Source organism: Panthera onca, chromosome E1 (assembly GCF_046562875.1).
Source record: "Panthera onca isolate mPanOnc1 chromosome E1, mPanOnc1 haplotype 2, whole genome shotgun sequence".
Lineage (NCBI taxonomy): Eukaryota > Metazoa > Chordata > Mammalia > Carnivora > Felidae > Panthera > Panthera onca.
Window position 1 is genome coordinate 35,115,380 of NC_138352.1, and position 19,052 is coordinate 35,134,431.

General features: G+C 43.5%; 1 protein-coding gene and 1 pseudogene across 3 annotated transcripts in view; one reads left to right on the top strand and one right to left on the bottom strand.

Annotated features, from left to right (window-relative positions):
- FAM222B (family with sequence similarity 222 member B) overlaps positions 1 to 19,052 on the top strand; it is a 76,620-nt gene that overhangs the window by 46,650 nt on the left and 10,918 nt on the right. For 2 of the 3 annotated variants that reach the window (XM_060646798.3, XM_060646799.3), the window contains exon 2: positions 15,559 to 15,680. In XM_060646798.3, the coding sequence (XP_060502781.1) occupies positions 15,599 to 15,680 (82 nt within the window). In that variant the 5' untranslated portion in view covers positions 15,559 to 15,598. Of the gene's footprint in view, positions 1 to 15,558; positions 15,681 to 19,052 lie in introns of those variants that run through there. The other variant, XM_060646800.3, reaches the window with a different exon arrangement.
- LOC132688069 (large ribosomal subunit protein eL28 pseudogene) lies at positions 8,658 to 9,382 on the bottom strand (annotated as a pseudogene).

A 19,052-nucleotide genomic window follows, 5' to 3' on the forward strand; every position in this document is an offset into this window, starting at 1 on the left:
TTTTTTAATGTTTATTTTGGAGAGAGAGCACGAATGGGGGAGGAGCAGAGAGAGAGGGGGACAGAGGATCTGAAGCAGGCTCTGTGCTGACATCAGTGAGCCCCATGTGGGACTTGAGCTCACAAATCGTGAGGTCATGACCTGAGCCAAGGTCAGACGCTCAATCAACTGAGCCACCTAGGCGCCCCACACATTGCATTTTTTAATTTATTTTACTTTTTTTTTTCTTTTTAAGTAAACTCTGCTCCCAACTTGGAGCTCGAATTCGTAACCCTGAAATCAAGAGTCACCTGCTCTACTAACTGAGGCCAGCCAAGTGCCCCACACATTGCATTTATTTGTTGTATATTCTTGGTCTCCTTCAGTCTGGAACAGTTCTTCAGGCCTTTGACTTTCATGACTTTAATACTTCTGACAGTTAATTTGTAGAAAGTCCCTAAATTTAGGGTTGCCTGGTGTTTCTTCATGTTTAATTTAGGTTATATATCTTCAGCAGGAATATTACGAGTAATGCATAATTTAATTGCATAATTTCAAGAAGTGCAGAATTTTTATGTGTCCTATTACTGGTAATGTTCAATCACTTGATTAAGGTGGTGCCTGCTAGGCATTTCTAGTGTAAAGTTACTCTTTTTCCCTTTGCAATTAGTAAGTATTTTGGAAGGAGATACTTTGAAACTCTGCAAGTATCCTGTTTCTCTCCACCCTTTCAATTTATTACTATATATATTTACATTAGTATGGACTCATGCTTTTCTTTTTTTTTTAACTTTTTAAAAAATCTTTTTATTTATTTTTGAGAGAGGGAGACAGAGACAGAGAGAGAGAGAGAGAGAGAGAGATCATGAGCGGGGGAGGGGCAGAGAGAGAGGGAGACACAGAATCCGAAGCAGGCTCCAGGCTCTGTCTTAGCTGTCAGCACAGAGCCCAATATGGGACTTGAACTCACAAATGGTGAAATCATGACCTGAGCCAAAGTCTGCCACTCAACCAACTGAGCCACCAAGGGTAATTTGAGTATAGTTGATGTACAATGTTACATTAGTTTTCAGGTTATAAGAATAGTTATTCAGGGGCCACCTGGGTGGCTCAGTCGGTTGAGCTTCTGACTTTGGCTCAGGTCATGATCTCATGCTCTGTGAGTTCGAGCCCTGCATCAGGGGAGCCTGCTTCGGATTCTGTGTCTCCCTCTCTCTCTGACCCTCCCCCGTTCATGCTCTGTCTCTCTCTCAACAATAAATAAATATTAAAAACTTTTGAAAAGAAAAAAAGAATAGTTATTCAACTTCTTGATACATTATGGATTTTCTGTTTTATTCAATAGAATATAATCTTTTATCATTATTTGTTTGATGTTCAAATTATCCCAGAATTTGTCAGTATATCAGGAAAAAATTATATGTTTAATCCTAAAGATTATCAAATGATTTGCTGTCCTTTTATTTCATAAATAATTTTTTTTAATGTTTATTTTTGGGAGATAGAGAAACAGAGTGGGGGAGGGGCAGAAAGAGAAGGAGACACAGAATCCAGAACAGGCTCCTGAGCCTGTCAGCACAGAGCCCGACGTGGGACTCAAACCCACGAAGCTCGGGATCATGACCTGGGCCGAAGTCAGACACTTAACTGAGCCACCCAGGTGCCCCACTGTCCTTTTATTTCAAAAGATTGGCTGATACTCCCCAAACTAACATCTTATAAACAGTGGTAGAAAACAAGAGTTCATAATTCTTCTATTGCTAGGACATGCTTCCTTCACTCATGTACCTATTCGTTGTTCTTTTTGGTTTCTACTGTGTAAACTTCTCTTTCAGAGGTTTCCCTCACCAGTTGAATATCCTAAAGCTTCTGTGTTCTTCGACATGTCACCGTTAGTCTTTGAGCACTTCCTTCCTTTCCTGCACAATGAGATCTTCCAGAGTCATTTCTGTGCCTCAGCCATTTCTCCAAAGAGCCTCTGTTCCTGTTAGTAGAGAGATTTGGAAATCAGGTATCTAGAAATCAGGATCTGATTTGACCGTATTGGGGCTCATTGCTGTTAGATGGTGGAGTAGTCACTGCATCCCTCTGGGGATGCTCTCACACCATAGTGGGCCCCCCACCACTTTATGGCTGCCATCCTTACTCTGTTTGGGTACCTTCTATTTCCAATCTAGTTAAAGTGATTTAACAGAGGGAAAAGGGTGAAGGTTGGTGAGGACATTCAGTTGGTGAGGGAGGCCATGGAGAGAATTTACAGAGGAGAAATTAGGAGAGTGAATGGGTACACTGAGTGAAGGAAGCAGTGTACCAGGAATAGAAGAGTTGGGTGCTTTTGTTTTCTGCTCCTGTCATAGATGTTAATTTGGGTAGTGTTAGTCATATTTCTTTGAGGTATCTTTGAGATAAAGGAAAGCACATCATTTGGACATCTGTAGGATAAAACATCTACAATTTTTTCCCTGATTTATTCAATGCTAAAGTAATCTTGAGTTAAATTGCTTTGTTTGGGTGGGGCTTAATATGGTATAAGACATATTTGACCAGTTAGAACCAGCCACACACTGATTAAAAAAACAAACAAACAAAAACAGTGCTGAGTGATTATGGAATTTTTCACAGCTACAGAAAGGAGCAAAAGAATTCTGCTGATCAGTGTATGAGTTGTGTACTTTGAATCTTTGAGATGTTTAAAGGACTACTTTGTTTTTATTTTGTTTTACAAGGCAGTTCCTGGAATAAGGAAGCCTCTTAAACCTAAGTTCAGAATTTTATTTCAGTGGGCGTTTAGCTGTAAAATACTCTTCCAGCAGGGACTCTCTGTTCTCTCTCTTTTATTTTTTTTTAATGCTCATTTATTTGAGAGAGAGAGAGAGAGAGCCAGCGCAAGCCAGGGAGGGGCAGAGAGAGAGGGAGACACAGAATCTGAAGCAGGCAGCACAGAGCCCAATGTGGGGCTCGAACAACTCAGACACATAACCGACTGAGCCACCCAGGCTCCCTGTCTCTATTCTCTCATCTTCCTGTGGATTGAACCAGTATGCCACATCATTAGCTAGTTGCAGTGGTTTGTAGGATGTAGAAGGAGGAGGTGCTCCTGTTCAGTAGGCTTTCAGTTCCTGGGTGCTTTCGAGACTTAGCAGTCTCTACTACTTTCATAGACCCTTTAGCTTCAGAAACCTGGTAATTCCTTGGGTATGTGGAGTGTGAGCCAGAAAGCTTCAAGTTATAGTGAATCTCAATGAAACAGCAAGGTAAGATCTTTCGATTTTTACTAAGGCTACAGAAGCCCTCACCCAAAATTGTTACACATCAGGATTCCTCATGGTCCTCTACTCCTGTCCTCTACTCCCACTAGCAGAGAAGAAGGGAGGGCCTAAATGAACAGAATGTATTAAGATAGCAATTATGCTTCGTTTCTCCTCTTACCTTAAAATCTGCCTACTGTCAAACTAACCCTGGATGGCAATATGTTAACTATAAGTAAAACTTTGTTCCCTGTCGGCACTGAATCTGTTAGCCTTTCTGAAACTTCACTAGATATGTAAGGCACATAAACTCAAGGTATTGTGTACAGAGAACAAGTTCTGAGAAAGTAGCAGACGAAATGAATATATAGTGGATATAGTAGATGCGTGGCATTGAAAGGTAGGAGTCCAGCTTCCCACCCCCCACCCCCGCCCAAATTTAAAACACCTGAGAAAGCAGAGGGGTATTTCCTGTCAGAGACCTGGGTGGAGTCTATGATGCCCAGCTTCCAAATGCTGTCATGGCAGTGTCCAAATGGAAGCTGACTTTGAAAAGGTATGAGTTGAAGTAGGTTCAGAGTTCGAGTGTACTTCTAACATTCAGGGAACAGCATTAGGATGGGAGGGACAGAGTTTTCTGTGCCAGGATTGTTTGAGAATGAGAGAGAACGTTATTTAATCGTTACTTGTATTATTCTTGGATATAGTTTCCTCAGTGTAAATTCATACAACTTTTCCCTGAAAAAAAAAAAAAAATCTGACAAGTTGAACATAAAGTCTTTCTTGCCTTTATGCCCAGCTCATTCTTACCTTGGTTATAGTTGCTGGCTTTATAGTTCACCTTGAAAGGATTTTTCACTAAGAAATGATTGCTAAGTGTTAGGCTAGCCAACGTATACTAGAGTTCTAGTGAAGTGCTGATCTGGGCAATTCCCCAAATCCATAGGAAAGTCAATAATTACATTCACACTTAAGCAAAACCGTGGCTTAGAATTATATGTTTTTGTTGTATATAATAGTGTAAGAAGAGGGATATGATAGGTGGTCAGTAAATACTGACATGAGAGGCAGCTATGGCATAGTGCCATGTTTTTCAAACATTTTTGTCTGTGTTCACAATAGGGATTGCACTCCCAATAAATACACACATATAATTGAGATAATTGAAACGAGAATCATGAAACAATAAGCATTTTTGACTGTGAATTTTTTAATTAAAAAAAATTTTTTTTTGTTAATGTTTATTTTTGAGAGAGAGAGTGTGCACAAGGTGGGAGGGGTGGGGAGACACACAGAATGTGAAGCAGGCTCCAGGCTCTGAGCTGTCAGCACAGAGCCCGATGCAGGGCTTGAACCTACAAACCGTGAGATCATGACCTGAGCTGTAGTCGGATGCTTAACCGACTGAGCCACCCAGGTGCCCCTAATTCATTTTTTTTAAAAAAAAAAGACTGGTCACAGGGATGACTGGGTGGCTCAGTGGGTTAAGCATCCGACTACGGCTCAGGTCATGATCTCATGGTTTGCGGCTTCAAACCCTGCATTGGGCTCTCTGCTGTCAGCATGGAGCCCACTTCGGATTCTCTGTCCCCCCCCCCCCCCCCCACTGCTTCTCTGCCCCTCCCCTGCTCTCTCTCTCTGAAAAATAAATATAAAAATAAACATTTTTTAAAAATTGGGGGCTTCTGAGGTTCAGTCGGTTAAGTGTCCGACTTCAGCTCAGGTTATGATCTCACAGTTTGTGAGTTGGAGCTCTGCCTCAGGCTGTGTGCTGCCAGCTTAGAGCCTGGAGCCTGCTTTGGATTCTGTGTCGCCCTCTCTCTCTCTGCCCCTCCCCTGCAAGTGCTCTCTCTTTCTCAAAAATAAATAAACCTTTTTTTTTTTTTTTTTTTTAATTGGGAGGCTATGGGGCCCCTGGGTGACTCAGTTGGTTAAGTGTCCGACTTCAGCTCAGGTCATGATCTCATGCTTCATGAGTTCGAGCCCCATGTAGGGCTCTGTGCTGACAGCTCAGAGCCTGAGTCTGCTTTACATTCTGTGTCTCCCTTTCTCCTTGCCTCTCCCCCACTCGTTTGAGTACACGTGTGCACGCTCTCTCTCTTTCTCTCAGAAATGAATAAACATTAAAGAAATTTTTCTTTAAATTGGGAAGCTCATGCTAACTTCATTAGATGAATATCCCATAATTTATGTAGCTATTTCCTTTTAGACATTTAAAAATTTTTTTTCAAAGTTTATTTGACAAACAGAGCGAGTGTGGGAGATGCAGAGAGAGAGGGACAGAGAATCCGCACTACGGGCACAGAGCCCGATGCAGGGCTCAATCCCACAAACCATGAGATCATAACCTGAGCTGAATCAAGAGTCAGAAGCCTAACCAACTGAGCCACCGGGCACTCCTACTTTTAGACATTTAGATTTGTTTCCAGTTTTTACTGGAACACTAGAGTGAAGAGAATCGTATGTAAATTTTTGTTTGCATCTCTGACTGTTCCTTAGGTTAGCTTTTATTTTTATTTTTGTCTCGTTTTTGTTTTTAAGCAGGCTCCATGCCCAACATAGGGGCATGAACTCAAGACCCCGATATTGAGTCACATGCTTTACTGACTGAGCCAAATGCCCCAGTTCCTTAAGTTAGATTTTAGAAGTATGGTTACTGTATCAAAGAATATGAATATTTTGGGGCGCCTGGGTGGCTCAGTCGGTTGGGCGTCCAACCTCGGCTCAGGTCATGATCTCGCGGTCCGTGAGTTCGAGCCCCGTATCGGGCTCTGGGCTGACAGCTCAGAGCCTGGAGCCTGTTTCGGATTCTGAGTCTCCCTCTCTGACCCTCCCCTGCTCATGCTCTGTCTCTATCTGTCTCAAAAATAAATAAATGTTAAAAAAAAAAATTAAAAAAAAAAAAGGAATATGAATATTTAAGAAACTGTGCTGAGGCACCTGGATGTCTCAGTTGGTTAAGCATCAAAGTCTTAATTTCAGCTCAGGTCATGATCTGGAGGTTCATGAATTTGAGCCCCACATTGGGGCTTTGGATTCTGTCTCTCACTATAGTGAGATCCTGCTTTGGATTCTGTCTCTCTCACCTTCTCCCTTCCCCTCCCCTATTTGTGTGCTCACTCTCGCTTGCTCTCTCTCAAAATTAAAAAAAAAATTAGAAAATTAAAAACTATGCTAAAATTTATGCTAATTTCCAGAAAGAATGTATCTATCAGTTTAAACATGTCATTTTAGTGACTCATCGCTATATCCTTGACTCTGTGAGTTTTAGGTTTTTTTCCAAACATTTTGCCATTTTATAAGCAAAAAATACAATCTCATTCCATTTAATTTACATTTCTTGAATTATTAGATAGTTGTACTGTTTCTTAAAAATTTTTTTTAATGTTTGTTTTTGAGAGAGAGAGAGACCAAGCACCAGCGAGGGAGGGGCAGAGAGAGAGGAGAAGACCAAGGATCCAAAGCAGGCTTCAGGCTCTGAGCTATCAGTGCACAGCTGGAGACAGGGCTCAAACTCACGAACTGTGAGATCATGACCCGAGCCGAAGTCTGACGCTCAAGCGACTGAGCCACCTAGGCGCACTGTCTTTATATTTGTAGTTGCTTATGTTTCTCCACACAATTTTGGTGGGAGCCATGTCTTCACTCCCCTTACATGGATTCATATGTTGCTGTGGATCATGTCTTTTTCACTGCTTCTATTCATAACTCTTCAACACCTGTTCAAAATTTCATTTAAGCTATTCTTTGCAGTTTTGATAAACTACCCTCTTAAGTATTGTAAATCAATGTTATTACATAGCAAAAACTTTTTTAATATTTATTTATTTTTAGAGACAGTAGGGGGAGGGGCAGAGAACGAGGAGAGAGAGAATCCCAAGCAGGTTCCACAGTGGGAGCAGAGAGCTCGATTCAGGGCTTGAACTCAGAAACCATGAGTTCATGACCTGAGCCAAAATCAGGAGTCAGATGCTTAACTGACTGAGCCACCAGGTGCCCCACATAGCGAAAATATTGATATAAATGTGTCTTGAAATTTCTAAACCCAGTAGTGAGCTTTGATGAGGCACTTAGACCCAGAAAAGAAAGACACCTCTGTACCAGGGTTAGGAAACATAGGCAAACGTGGATTCAAACGCTCTCACCTAGACTTGTTTCAGAATAACACCTTGTAGTTACATACCCAGAATGGAGCCAGCCAAGTGTCTTCCCTTAAGCCTCTTCAATTCCTGTCCCCCTTCAGACTTGAAAGTTGGACTATAGACTGGGCTAGAGGGCCTGCTCTCTGGTGAGGTGATTCTGGGTCACTAGAGAAATCTAGCGAGACGAGAAAGGGCATGAATAAGCAACTTGTTTAGCTGTTCTGTAAACACATGATTGCCAAAAGTTTTTAACAGCCTGCTAAATTCTTAAAATTCTTTTTCTGTGTTGTGGCTGTTGGCTCTCTAAGTTTACAGAAGCTAACTGGGGAACCGCCTTTTTTATTTTTATCATACCTGTCTGCGGTCTGACTTGTTTTGGGCTCAATCAGGGCCTATTAAAGGTCTTTCTAGACACCCTAAGACTTAAAATTGCACCCAACTTTGATACCTTTTCAACAGATTCCCTTTAAACATTTTTTTTCTTTTTTAAGTTTATTTTGAGAGTGTGTGCAGAGGAGGGGCAGAGGGAGAGAGAGAATCTTAAGCAGGCTCCATGCTCAACGCAGAACCCAACGTGAGACTTGATCCCAGGACTGCAAGATCATGATCTGAGCCGGTATCAAGAGTCAGACATTTGGGGTGCCTGGGTGGCTCAGTCGGTTGAGCATCTGACTTCTGCTCACGTCATGATCTCATAGTTTGTCAGTTCAAGCCCTGCATTGGGCTCTGTGCTGACAGCTCAGAGCCTGGAGCCTGGTTCGAATTCTGTGTCTCCCTCCCTCTCTGCCCTTCTGCTGCTCATATTCTGTGTTTCTCTCTGTCAAAAGTAAATAAACATTAAAAAAAAAATTTACAAAGTGACGTTCAACCCACTGAGCCACCCAGGCGCTCCAACAGATTTCCCTTTTAAAAAAAACAGTTTGGGTCTTTTGCCTCAGTTTTTCCATCTAGATGTGAGATCATTGTTTCTCTGTCACTGGGCAGCTTTTCATGGACTTGTATGAGACTTGGGCTTTGAAGATTAAAAATTGCCACAAATTGTAACATATTTGCTGAATTACATCTCATCTGAATAATAATTTGAAACTTTCTGATTCAGAACCAGTTTCTACAGAAAATTGTAAAAGGTAAAAATCCAATATTTGTGTCTTATCTCAAGGAAGTGGTTTCTTGTTTTCATTGTCTTGCTAGGCACAGTCTCAGGTACTTGTGAGTAAAATTCTACCTGCTCTGACAGCTCTGCTTGCAGTTATGAATGTGGTTAAATGAAGAGTCAGTCTAAGATGGTTCATCTTAAGTGATTCATCCTTGATAGGCCTTTGGAAACTCAAACTATTACATACCATAATGAAAAGTTACAAGTTCTGATTTCACTGCCTACAATAAACACAGCCTGCATTTTCACATTTTTAGGAACACTGATTTCTACTTAATGGAGATTAAAGCACAGAAATCAAGTGATACTTTTTCAATAGAGTATATAGATAAAAGTAGTAGCTGGGCTTTTTGTTTCAAGTGCCCAGGCCCCCCCTTTTTTTTTTGGTGGTTGATATCTTTATGGCTTTGGAGGTGGGACACAGGTGCTCAGGAGCTCTTGGTGGGCAGCCAGCTTCCTCTTCACCATCTCGGGCTTCTGGCTGCAGAGGATGGCACTGGCTCTGCGGATGGCAGCCGTGCACAGATCTGGGCAGTGCTTGTTCTTAAGGATCATGTGCCTGATGCTGCAGAGGCTGCCCCGGACATTCTTGTTAATGGTGGTCCAGTCCTAGGAGGTGCGGGGTTTTCACTGGTGGGATCTCGGCCGCACGACCACCACTAACCTCTACCGTCAGCCACCGGCTCCATGCCCAAAGTCTTGTGGTGAACTCACCGGTTGTAGCAGGAGTTGTGAGCCTTCGGGATATTGAGTTCAGTGCTGTATGTCTGCTTGTTCCTTTTGATCAGGAAGCTGGAGCACTTCTGCAGGACCATCTGTTGCAGGTAGGCGGACGCAGCATCAGCTCCTCTCACCATGGCTGCTGGAGGTGGAAAGAGCTGCCCAGGCATTTTTAATCCCCTCTGTTCTCTCACAGAGTGAAGGTACCTGTACACGCACAGGCACAGGCACTTGTCAGCACTCGTATTATCTATATGATTCAAGGATGCAAATTCAGATAATTTCCAGAGTGTGAGATTAAAGTATATGCTATCTTCAGGAATGTGAGCCAGTGATATTTATTCAAGATCTGTTATGTGATAATCTGGTTCCTGACTCTCTAACTTAGAAGGATAAATAAAAGACAGGTTCTGGTGTTAGGAAGCTCACACACACCTAAGTTGTAAGGTTAGAATGCCCAGGGAGAATACTTTCCCAGTACCTGAATAACACATTCAAGAGAAAGCACTGGGGGGGCGCCTGGGTGGCGCAGTCGGTTAAGCGTCCGACTTCAGCCAGGTCACGATCTCACGGTCCGTGAGTTCGAGCCCCGCGTCAGGCTCTGGGCTGATGGCTCGGAGCCTGGAGCCTGTTTCCGATTCTGTGTCTCCCTCTCTCTCTGCCCCTCCCCTGTTCATGCTCTGTCTCTCTCTGTCCCAAAAATAAATAAAAAACGTTGAAAAAAAAAAAAAAAAAAAAAATTAAAAAAAAAAAAAGAGAAAGCACTGGGTCATGGATGAGTTAAATAATAAGAGGATCCAGGAAAGAGCATCCTTGCTGAAGAAAGCACTGGTAGAGAAAGTACCTTTTGGACTAGGATGGAGTGGGACCCAGGACAGGAAGATGACTTTGTGTGGCAGGTTCTGAAGGGTAGTTAGTAGGAGTCGTGTTTCCTAAGTGGGGGTGACTTGAAAAAATAAGCCCTGGGGCTCCTGGCCGACTCAGTCCCTGGGGCATGTGACTCTTGATCTTGGGATCCTGAGAGCCCTGCACTGGTTGTAGAGATTACTTTTAAAAAAACAAATAATTTTTTAAAAGTCCACGGACATCTAGGTGGCTCAGTTGATTTCTGCTCAGGTCATGATCTTGTAGTTTGTGAGTTCGAGCCCCACATCGGGCTTGTGCTGACAGTGCAAAGCCTGCTTGGGATTCTCCTTCTCTCTCTACCCTGACTCATGCGCACGTGTGCTCTCTCTCTCAAAATAAACTTAAAATAAAAATAAAAAATAAAAGTGTAAGTGTTAAAAAAAAAAAACAACAAAAAAACAACCCAGACTGAACATTCACCATCCCCCCACACCCCTCCTAGAGTTGTGAGGTCACGATTCCAAGTGAATTTTAACTCGCTGATGGGTTAAAAATAGAGAAGAAAGATGCCTTTGAGCAGTGGCTGAACTTTATTCAGGTTGGGTAATTAGTGAAAAGTAGAATTCAGCAGAAATTCACAGTTAAATCTGGACAAAGTTACCTGTTGAATAGATTGTTTTATTGTAACAGACCATAAAGATGACTGATTTTGCAGTCTGATTTGATAAACATGTAATTTTTGCTGTCTTTTGCCCTGTTGATCCCCCAGAGCAGTAGTTTGGCGTTTCCGTTAGGTTTTAGCCTAATTTCTTGGACCCCAGGAGTAAAGGAACAGGGAGCAGTAGGATAAAATGTTTTTCCCCATTATCAAAAAGTAGTCTTTTTATTTTTTTGATTGATTTGAGGGGGAGCACACACACATGCAGGTGAGTGGGGGAGGGTCACAGAGAGAAGGAGAGAGAGAATCTTAAGCAGGCTCCATGCCCAGCTCTATCTCAGGACAACTATGGGCTCGAGTCTGATGCTTAACTGCCTGAGCCACCCAGGTGCCCCAATAAGTAGTCTTTTTAGATAAGCCTTTAGCTCTTGGATGAGAAGGCTTTAATTAGAGATACTAAGGACTATTAATGCAGTTTCTCAGTATCATATTCTCTAAAGATGCATATACATGGGGGGTACCTGGGGGGCTGTGTTGGTTAAGTGTCTGACTCTTGATTTTGGCTCAGGTCATAATTCAACGTGTGTGAGATTGAGCCCCACATCAGGCTCTTTGCTGACAGTGTGGAGCCTGCTTAGGATTCTCTCCTCCACAACCCCCCCCCCCCAACCCCCGCTCCTGCTTCACACCTGCTCTCTCTCAAGACCACAGTGGCAGATTCAAATTTTTGAACTACAGCGTGAATCAGTTTCTACTGGGCTAGTCAACTTTTTTTTTTTGAGGGGGGAGGGTTCTTTTTGAAGGTGGGGGGTGTTGCAGGGAAGGGAAAGCAGGAGAGAGAATTGGCAAAGAAGTGTAGTGGGAGGCAGTGGATTGTGGGTGTTGAAACTGGGCTGGAAGTGATGGCTGTAGACCACTTCACCTCACCCCAGAGCCCTCTGAGTAAAAATAAATCCTTTTTCCAGCACTTTATCTTCTCTCCTCCTATCCCTACCTTTCAGTGGTCTTAAGCATAAACAGGGACAAGTAGCACAAACCCAGCTGAGGTTTTCTTACCTGCGCAGACCTGCCCTAAGGTAGAGGTAGTCCTTTATCAGATACCACCCAGGAAAGCAGAGTGTGGCATCACAACTCTAATGTAACTGCTGGCAGTCTTCTGACTGAGGTGGGGGTGGGGGTGGGTGGGAGGGCAGATGAAAGTACTTTTGAGTTTTCCCAGTGGGCACAAGGGTTTTGTTCCTCAATTAGAGATAGTCTGGAAATGCTAGCACTGGTGCGAATGCCCCAGGAGAGTTTGAACACCTTTCTGGGCTTACTGTGATACCATAGTCGCCCTGCTTAGGGAGCAGGCCAGCTGGCGGTGGGAACGCTGGCTGAGAGCGCACAGAGAGGCTTTGCCAAGGAGATCTTTTTTACTTTCTCTGTAATGTGTGCAGCTCATTTGGCCTGAGCTCTAGATTACTACTTGATTCTGTTTAGAAGTCAGAACTTGAATTTTGAGGCCTCTTCAGGAGGTAGTGCTAGCGTTGATTTCTGGCTCTCCTTGGGCTTCTGGAAGTGTCAACGGTAAACTTATATTGGGATTTGCTTTTTAGAAAAAGCCAGGTGGTAATCAGAATATGTGGGTGGTGTGAAGTTTTAAAAGAAAAGGCCTGTGCCCAGCTGCCAGCTTCCAGAGAAGTACTTTATACTGCACATCCCTTCTTTCTAGAATGGGTTGTGGAAGGGAATTGTTTCCGTCCTGTTTCATCACAACTTTCATGATTTTGCCACATTCCCTGCCTTCCCTGACGTAGCAGAATCTGATTCTTTTTTTTTTTTTAACGTTTTTATTTATTTTCGAGACAGAGAGAGACAGAGCATGAATGGGGGAGGGGCAGAGAGAGAGGGAGACACAGAATCGGAAGCAGGCTCCAGGCTCTGAGCCATCAGCCCAGAGCCCGGCGCGGGGCTCGAACTCACAGACTGTGAGATCTTGACCTGAGCCGAAGTCGGACGCTTAACCGACTGAGCCACCCAGGCGCCCCAGAATCTGATTCTTAAGTGAAAACTGGTCAAGGGGCTTGAAGACCTCCTTAGTACAGAGAGCAGTCTTTTGGAAGGGATGGCAGATAGAACCTTGAACTCTTAAAGGGTCGCAAATTAGGGCTGTACTCTTAGCAGCCTCGATAATGAGTTTTCTCGAGTTGCTGGGTGGTTCTCGTTGGGGACGTCATCATGGAGGGCCCCAAGCTCTGGTATCTTCTTCTTCCTTCACCCCCTCCTGCCCAAACGAAAAATTGATTTCCTAGGGTCTTTTTTTCTTTTTTTAAAAGTAATCTCTATACCCAACGTGGAGCCTGAACTCACAACCCTGAGATCAAGAGCCACATGCTCCACTGACTGAACCAGCCAGGTGCCCTGACTCTCGAGTCTTTACAGAATTCACCTATTATTTTTGCTCCTTTGTTCACTATCAGTAAATCCATTAATGTGTCTTTGCTGCAGTTTAGCAATTTAGCTGGTTTAATTATCTCCTGTTCTTCCTATTGGAAATCCAGAGTTGTGGTTTGAGGTGCAATATGTTATGGTCAACTCTTAGGATCCACAGCCCCCCTCCCCCCCCATTCATCTCTTCCTGGTTGTAGGCATCAAGATTTAGTAGGTATGTCAGAGATTGCGGTGATCATGCTAGATTGGTTCTTTCCAGAAAGTACAGGGTAAGAGTGTGTCTGCAGGACAGCTTAGTGAATGTGTCCTCTGTAGCTCTGTCATCACAGTACTGCTGCTGTCCAGATGGAGTACAAGGCATGGAGGTGGAAGTGTGCTTGGCTCATTGGAGGAGCTGCAAGGAGACCACTGTGGCTGAAAGTGGAATCAGAAAGAAAGAGGGGCAGGGGAGGTTAGAAGATGAGGTCAGAGAAGGAGTAGTAACAGATCATGGAAGGCCTTATGGACCTGGTAGGATTTTGAATTTTATTCTATGGGAAATCATTGGAGATTTTTGAGTTGATAAGGTTTCTAATTAAAAAAATAAATTACTCTGGCTGCTGTGTGGAGAGTAGATTGGGTGATAGGGGCAAGGGTGGAACAGAGAAACCATTTAGAAGGCTATTGTAGTAATCCAAGTGAGAGATGATGAGATGACAGGTGACAAGTGGAATTACCACCTGTTTCCAGGAAAGCCTGGGAGACCTAATTGAGAAAACATCACTAAAGCCCCTCATACAGCCCATTTCATAATATTAGGCTCCAGTATTTGTTAATTCCCTTCCTTTCCTTGGATTTTGCCTTCTCCTACATTAGGGCCATAGGGGAGAGGTTATTAAACAGAGAACAGCATTCACAAGAGAAGGGATTGTAAACTGTACCTCAGTCATTCGACCCCAACAGAAGCCTTTTTATTCCTTGAGGCGCTGCAGTTGGCACCCTGTGTACATTCTGTTATCCCACCCACCAGAGACCTGAAAAGGCTGAATCTGTGCCAGAACTCTTGGACAGCTCTATTCTCATTGAAGCGTTCGATCTTCAGTTCTTTCCGCAGTTGCTATCTTAGACACAGTTTGAGCAGCCCCTTTTACAAAGTGTCTTTTTAGCTACCTGGCCTTGCAAGCTGGAGCTCTCAGATACTCCTCGTGACAGGTAGTTTCACATAGCTGAGAGGGCCCTTCAGAGAGAAAGAAAGAGGGTTTGCGGTCTTTGTTTTACACTTGAGCTTTCCCCCCACTCCGCTTTTGTTGGGATTAAAGCTTTAACATAGCCACCTTGATTTCTGGGTTTTGCAGCTTGGGAAAGGAATTTCATGTATTCTAGCATAAGATATTTATTTGAAAAAGCTTGGTCCTTGGTACACAGGGAGCTTGCATTGCTCTTCCCTACAGAAGGCCACATCAGGTCTACTCTCTTGGGCAGGTCTTGTTGGTAGACACCACAGATGAAACCATGCCGTCTTGACATAACGTCAGGATTACCTGCCTAGAGAGGGTTGCCGGCAGCCTGCTACCTCACTGATTTACTCTGGGAACAATGTAAATTTTTTTTCTTTTCTGGGGTCCAGGGAGACTAATTGTGTGGTAGACAATAGGAAAGGTAAATCCTCAGAAACTTACAAACAGAATTTGCTTTAACAGTAGTTAAGTGTCTCCTAGGATGCTTTGCCCCTTCTTCCTAATAAAAGTAAGCTCAGATTTCTGCCATAGCCAGTTGGACTTTGGGTGTCTCTGCAACTTGTATACTGTACTGCCTCTGGAAATGTCTGACTGCCCCTGCCCCAACCAGGCCTGTAAATAGACTGAGCCAGGCCCTATTAGGGCCAGCTCTCTTCAGGAACCCTGTTCTATTTTCAGGGAGAAGTCATTTTTCCTTTCACCTCCGTTAGAATCTGCCCTAGCCTTTCTGCTCCTGCCTTAGGAGCTGGGACACAGAGGAGAGCTAGAATGTCCTGTATCTAGCTAGCAACCCCATGGGCCTATCCAAAAGCAGCAGGGAGAGGACATCTACAGGAAATGCAAATGCCAAGAGTGCATGTAAAGCTTATGAACCGTAAAAGACTTTACCAGTACACCTTATTCTCCAGTTATTTGTGTGGTTAGGTATTTCCAGGTTTTTATTTCCCCTCGTGGCCCATGTATCTGTGCTGACTGAAACAGAATTTTAGCCATAGTAACAGGGGCAAATTGTTGCTGTAGATATATTTTCAACCAACATCCTGCTAATTAAATTGCTTATCTATCTAAACTTGGGCCTCTGCTACTCATATCCAATGTCCCTGGTATCTTCCTTGAGTGAGTTGCCTTGTATTCCATGACCTTGTTTTTGTGTTCATTGCAGTGTGAGTGACTGCCTCATGTTGTGTTGATGCCAGTCTGCCATGCTAGCCTGTCTACCAGGGCCAGGTGACCTGTCCTTTCAGCTTCTTCCTCACACGCAGATGAACACTGGACTTCAGAAATGTAAGTAATCTGGATCCCGGAGTAGGAAGTAATCCTTATTTTGTCCCTACATTTGAGTAATCCCAGGGGAACATCAGGGGTATGTTGACTGTGAACTTTGGTACTTCCAAGATATTCTTCACAGACAGCAAGAAAGCAGCTACAAAACTTGTCCACAATGTGAACGCTTTTATAATCAGAGAGATCCTCTTAAATACTAGATTTCCCCAGTGTCTGTCATCTTAATTGTAATTGTTGCTGCTATCTGTTGAGCACCAAAGCCGTAAGGGGTTTTACAGGGATATATATATATATCACCTTTCAAAGGTGTTTCACTTTGAACCCCCATGAGGAATTGAATGAAAACTCACAGTCTTGATTACTTACTGTATCTTAGAAATAAACTATTGACCCTTTTCTGTTATTTTGGACTCTGAGCATTCTCTACTATGGAAACAGCTCCCTTTGACTTTGCTGTCTGCTGAGCCAGTGACCTCAGTTTACAAGTAAAGAAGCTTTCACCTACAGAAGGGATAGGGAGCTAGCTTTCTCAGTCTCTCTGGGTATACTCCTGCTAATAAACTTGCCCAAAAGATTGACCTTTTGAGAACTAAAAAAAAAGGAATCTAATAAAGTAAATTGTGCCCAACGTGGGGCTTGAACTCATGACCCTAAGATCTAGGAGATCAAGGGTCACATGGTCCACTGACTGAGCTAGCCAGGTGCCCCAGATTCCTGTCTTAAACTGGCTGGAATTGGAGCGTTAGGCCTCATATCTTCCCAGTTTCCTGGCTTCTGTCCCTGCACTACAATGATGTGCAAGGAAAAGATTCTATTCCTAGCTCATTACCATGTACAGTGTCTTCAAGTATAAAAATGGCCCTAAATTTGGGATAGACCTTCCTTTCAGAGCAAAAGGGGAAATCACTGAGGCTTAGGCTTACCCTTTAATAGAAAAGGTGCTTCAGCACTTTACCCAAATCCTTTATGGCAGGGGTTGGTAAACTTCTTCCGTAAAGGGCCAGATAAGCAAATTATTTTAGGCTTTGGGGTCCCTGTTGCATCTACTGTTGCAGGGCAAAGGCAGCTATAGACAACACGTAAACAAATGAGTGTGGCTGTGTCCTGATGAAACTTTTTACAAAAACACAGCAGCTATATTTTATATTTTGGCCCACAGGCAGTAGTTTGCTGAACCCTGCTCGGGGAGATCATCTTCAGAAATTAAAAGTGGTCTAGCCTCTTGACTTCATTTCTTTGAAGGAGAATAAGACCCAGAGCCTGATGAATTCTGGGATTTGGCCAACGATTCCAATTCCTGTAATGACAAGCTAAAACTAACAGTCTTCCTCCTGTAGCTGCCTGACCCAATAGGCAAGCTATGCTATGCTGTACCAGCTTTCCTCCCCATCTTTCTCTCAATAAATGATATTTGGGTGATAAAGTTGTCTGTGTTCCCTGGCCACTGAAATCTGCATGCTAACTGCATTTTGATTGCTTCTGGGGTTCCAGGGACACAACTGGATAAGGGAGTTTACTTAGAAGCATGACAGAGTAGCTCGCTGACCTTGCTTCTAAGTTCCTTCGTGTACTCAAACAGCTTTACCCAGAGATGGAGTATCAAGGGTGAGCCATTTGTGAAGAAAGGCAAATAGGCAGCTTTATCTTGGGTGCTGACTTCGGATCTACACTCCTTCCCAAAGCAGCCTCAAAGTATCCTCTGCCAACCACTGTCCTCAAATTTGTATTCAAGAATTGCAGTAACCTTCCCTGGTTTCAGGCTTGTCTGGGGAATAGCGTATTGGAATCCCTTTGTCTCACTTGATTACTATCCTTAACTACACACAAGCCTTTGCAGAGAAGAAAACCTGTTTTAAGTTGACTTGCTTTCTTTTCACCTCTCCCAAAATGTAGAAGAAAACAAATTCTGCCATATGACTTAGAGCCGTTAGCATTGAGCGTTTAAGGTGAGATGGAGCATCAACTCTACCCTTTTGGAGCCGGCACCAAGACCCACTCAAAGCCCAGGCTTCTTAGCATAGAGACCTGAGAACCAGTTTTGTAGTTGTGCTCTTCTTTCCCTGCCCCTCATCCTCAGGAGGGTCTTACAAAGTTGTTAGACACACAGAGCTTGGTATTGGGTGGGGAGGGCGCAGGGATGGGGCACAGATGTTTATAGATTATTGTGCTTTATATTGTAAGAGCTCAAGGCAGGAGAGATGGGACATGTGGCTTCTTGGCCAGCTCTGTAAGTCACCTGGCTAATTGCCTTCCTCAGGCTAAACCCACCACATGTATAGAATCACAGAATTGGTCCCTTCCGACTCCAACATTTTCTCACCTCCCCTTCCTTTTCTGTGTGTGTAGGAGAATGTAACGCATTTCTCATCCTGCCATGGGGTAGTCTGGATTAAGGAACATCTTGGCTTTGGTAGTTCTTGCATTTGATACAGGACCACAGTTGGGGTTAGGTAGATACCCTTCTAGAGCTTTTATAGGTTTTATATTCCACACTGTCACTTGCTTTGAGAGTTCTCAGCTGTTTTGGAACTTTACTTGGCAAAATTTCCTCTGACCCATCTTTTCCCAATTCACCAGAAAATGTGTTTTTGGACACCGCCCCCCCGCCCGCCATTAACCCCAAGCCTCTGCTTCTCCTTCCCCAGCTCACTATCAGGTATATCGTAATATTTCTGGTTGAATGGCTGAAATGACCAAAGGTTCTTGGTCCTCAAATAATCTTTTAGACAACAACTTTGACCTCCTTCATTGTAGAGTAACAGGGCCTGAGACAAACATCAGAATCACCCACTTTCACTACTACTTTCTGTGCCTGTCCGCCCCCTAGTGGAAGGTCCTGGAAATGGTGCATTGACCCAGTAACTGGATAAACCCATAGAAATCTCAGAAATTAGTTAATATTTGTTGAGTGCTTATTGTATGCCAGGCAGTATTTTGAGTATTGTTATCTTTGTTCTCATTCGTTCCTCAGTGATTCCATATGAGAGACTCTCATCTTTCTTTTGAGGAGAAGGAATAGAGTAGCACTTGCCAGTGTCACATTACTGTTCAACTCGGCTAGAAGTCATACTCGGGTCAGACTCCAGAGCCAGTGTTTGAAACACACTGCCTGGGCATCTCCCACCTATTGATAGTTTCCTGCCGCATATGGTACTTGCATCTTCTGACCTTCAAAATAAAACAAACAGGGAGGTCCCTGTGGGGAAGCTGGGATTCAGGGAGATTGCCCACTCTCCCCCAATCCCTGGCATAGACAGCAGTGCTTTCTGCTGCATTTAACTCCCAGACTCAAGACCAGCGGGCTTTCTTGGTCAGGTTACTTTTTCCTGTCTATGCACACACTCAACCAAACCTACTATCTTTGAATAATAA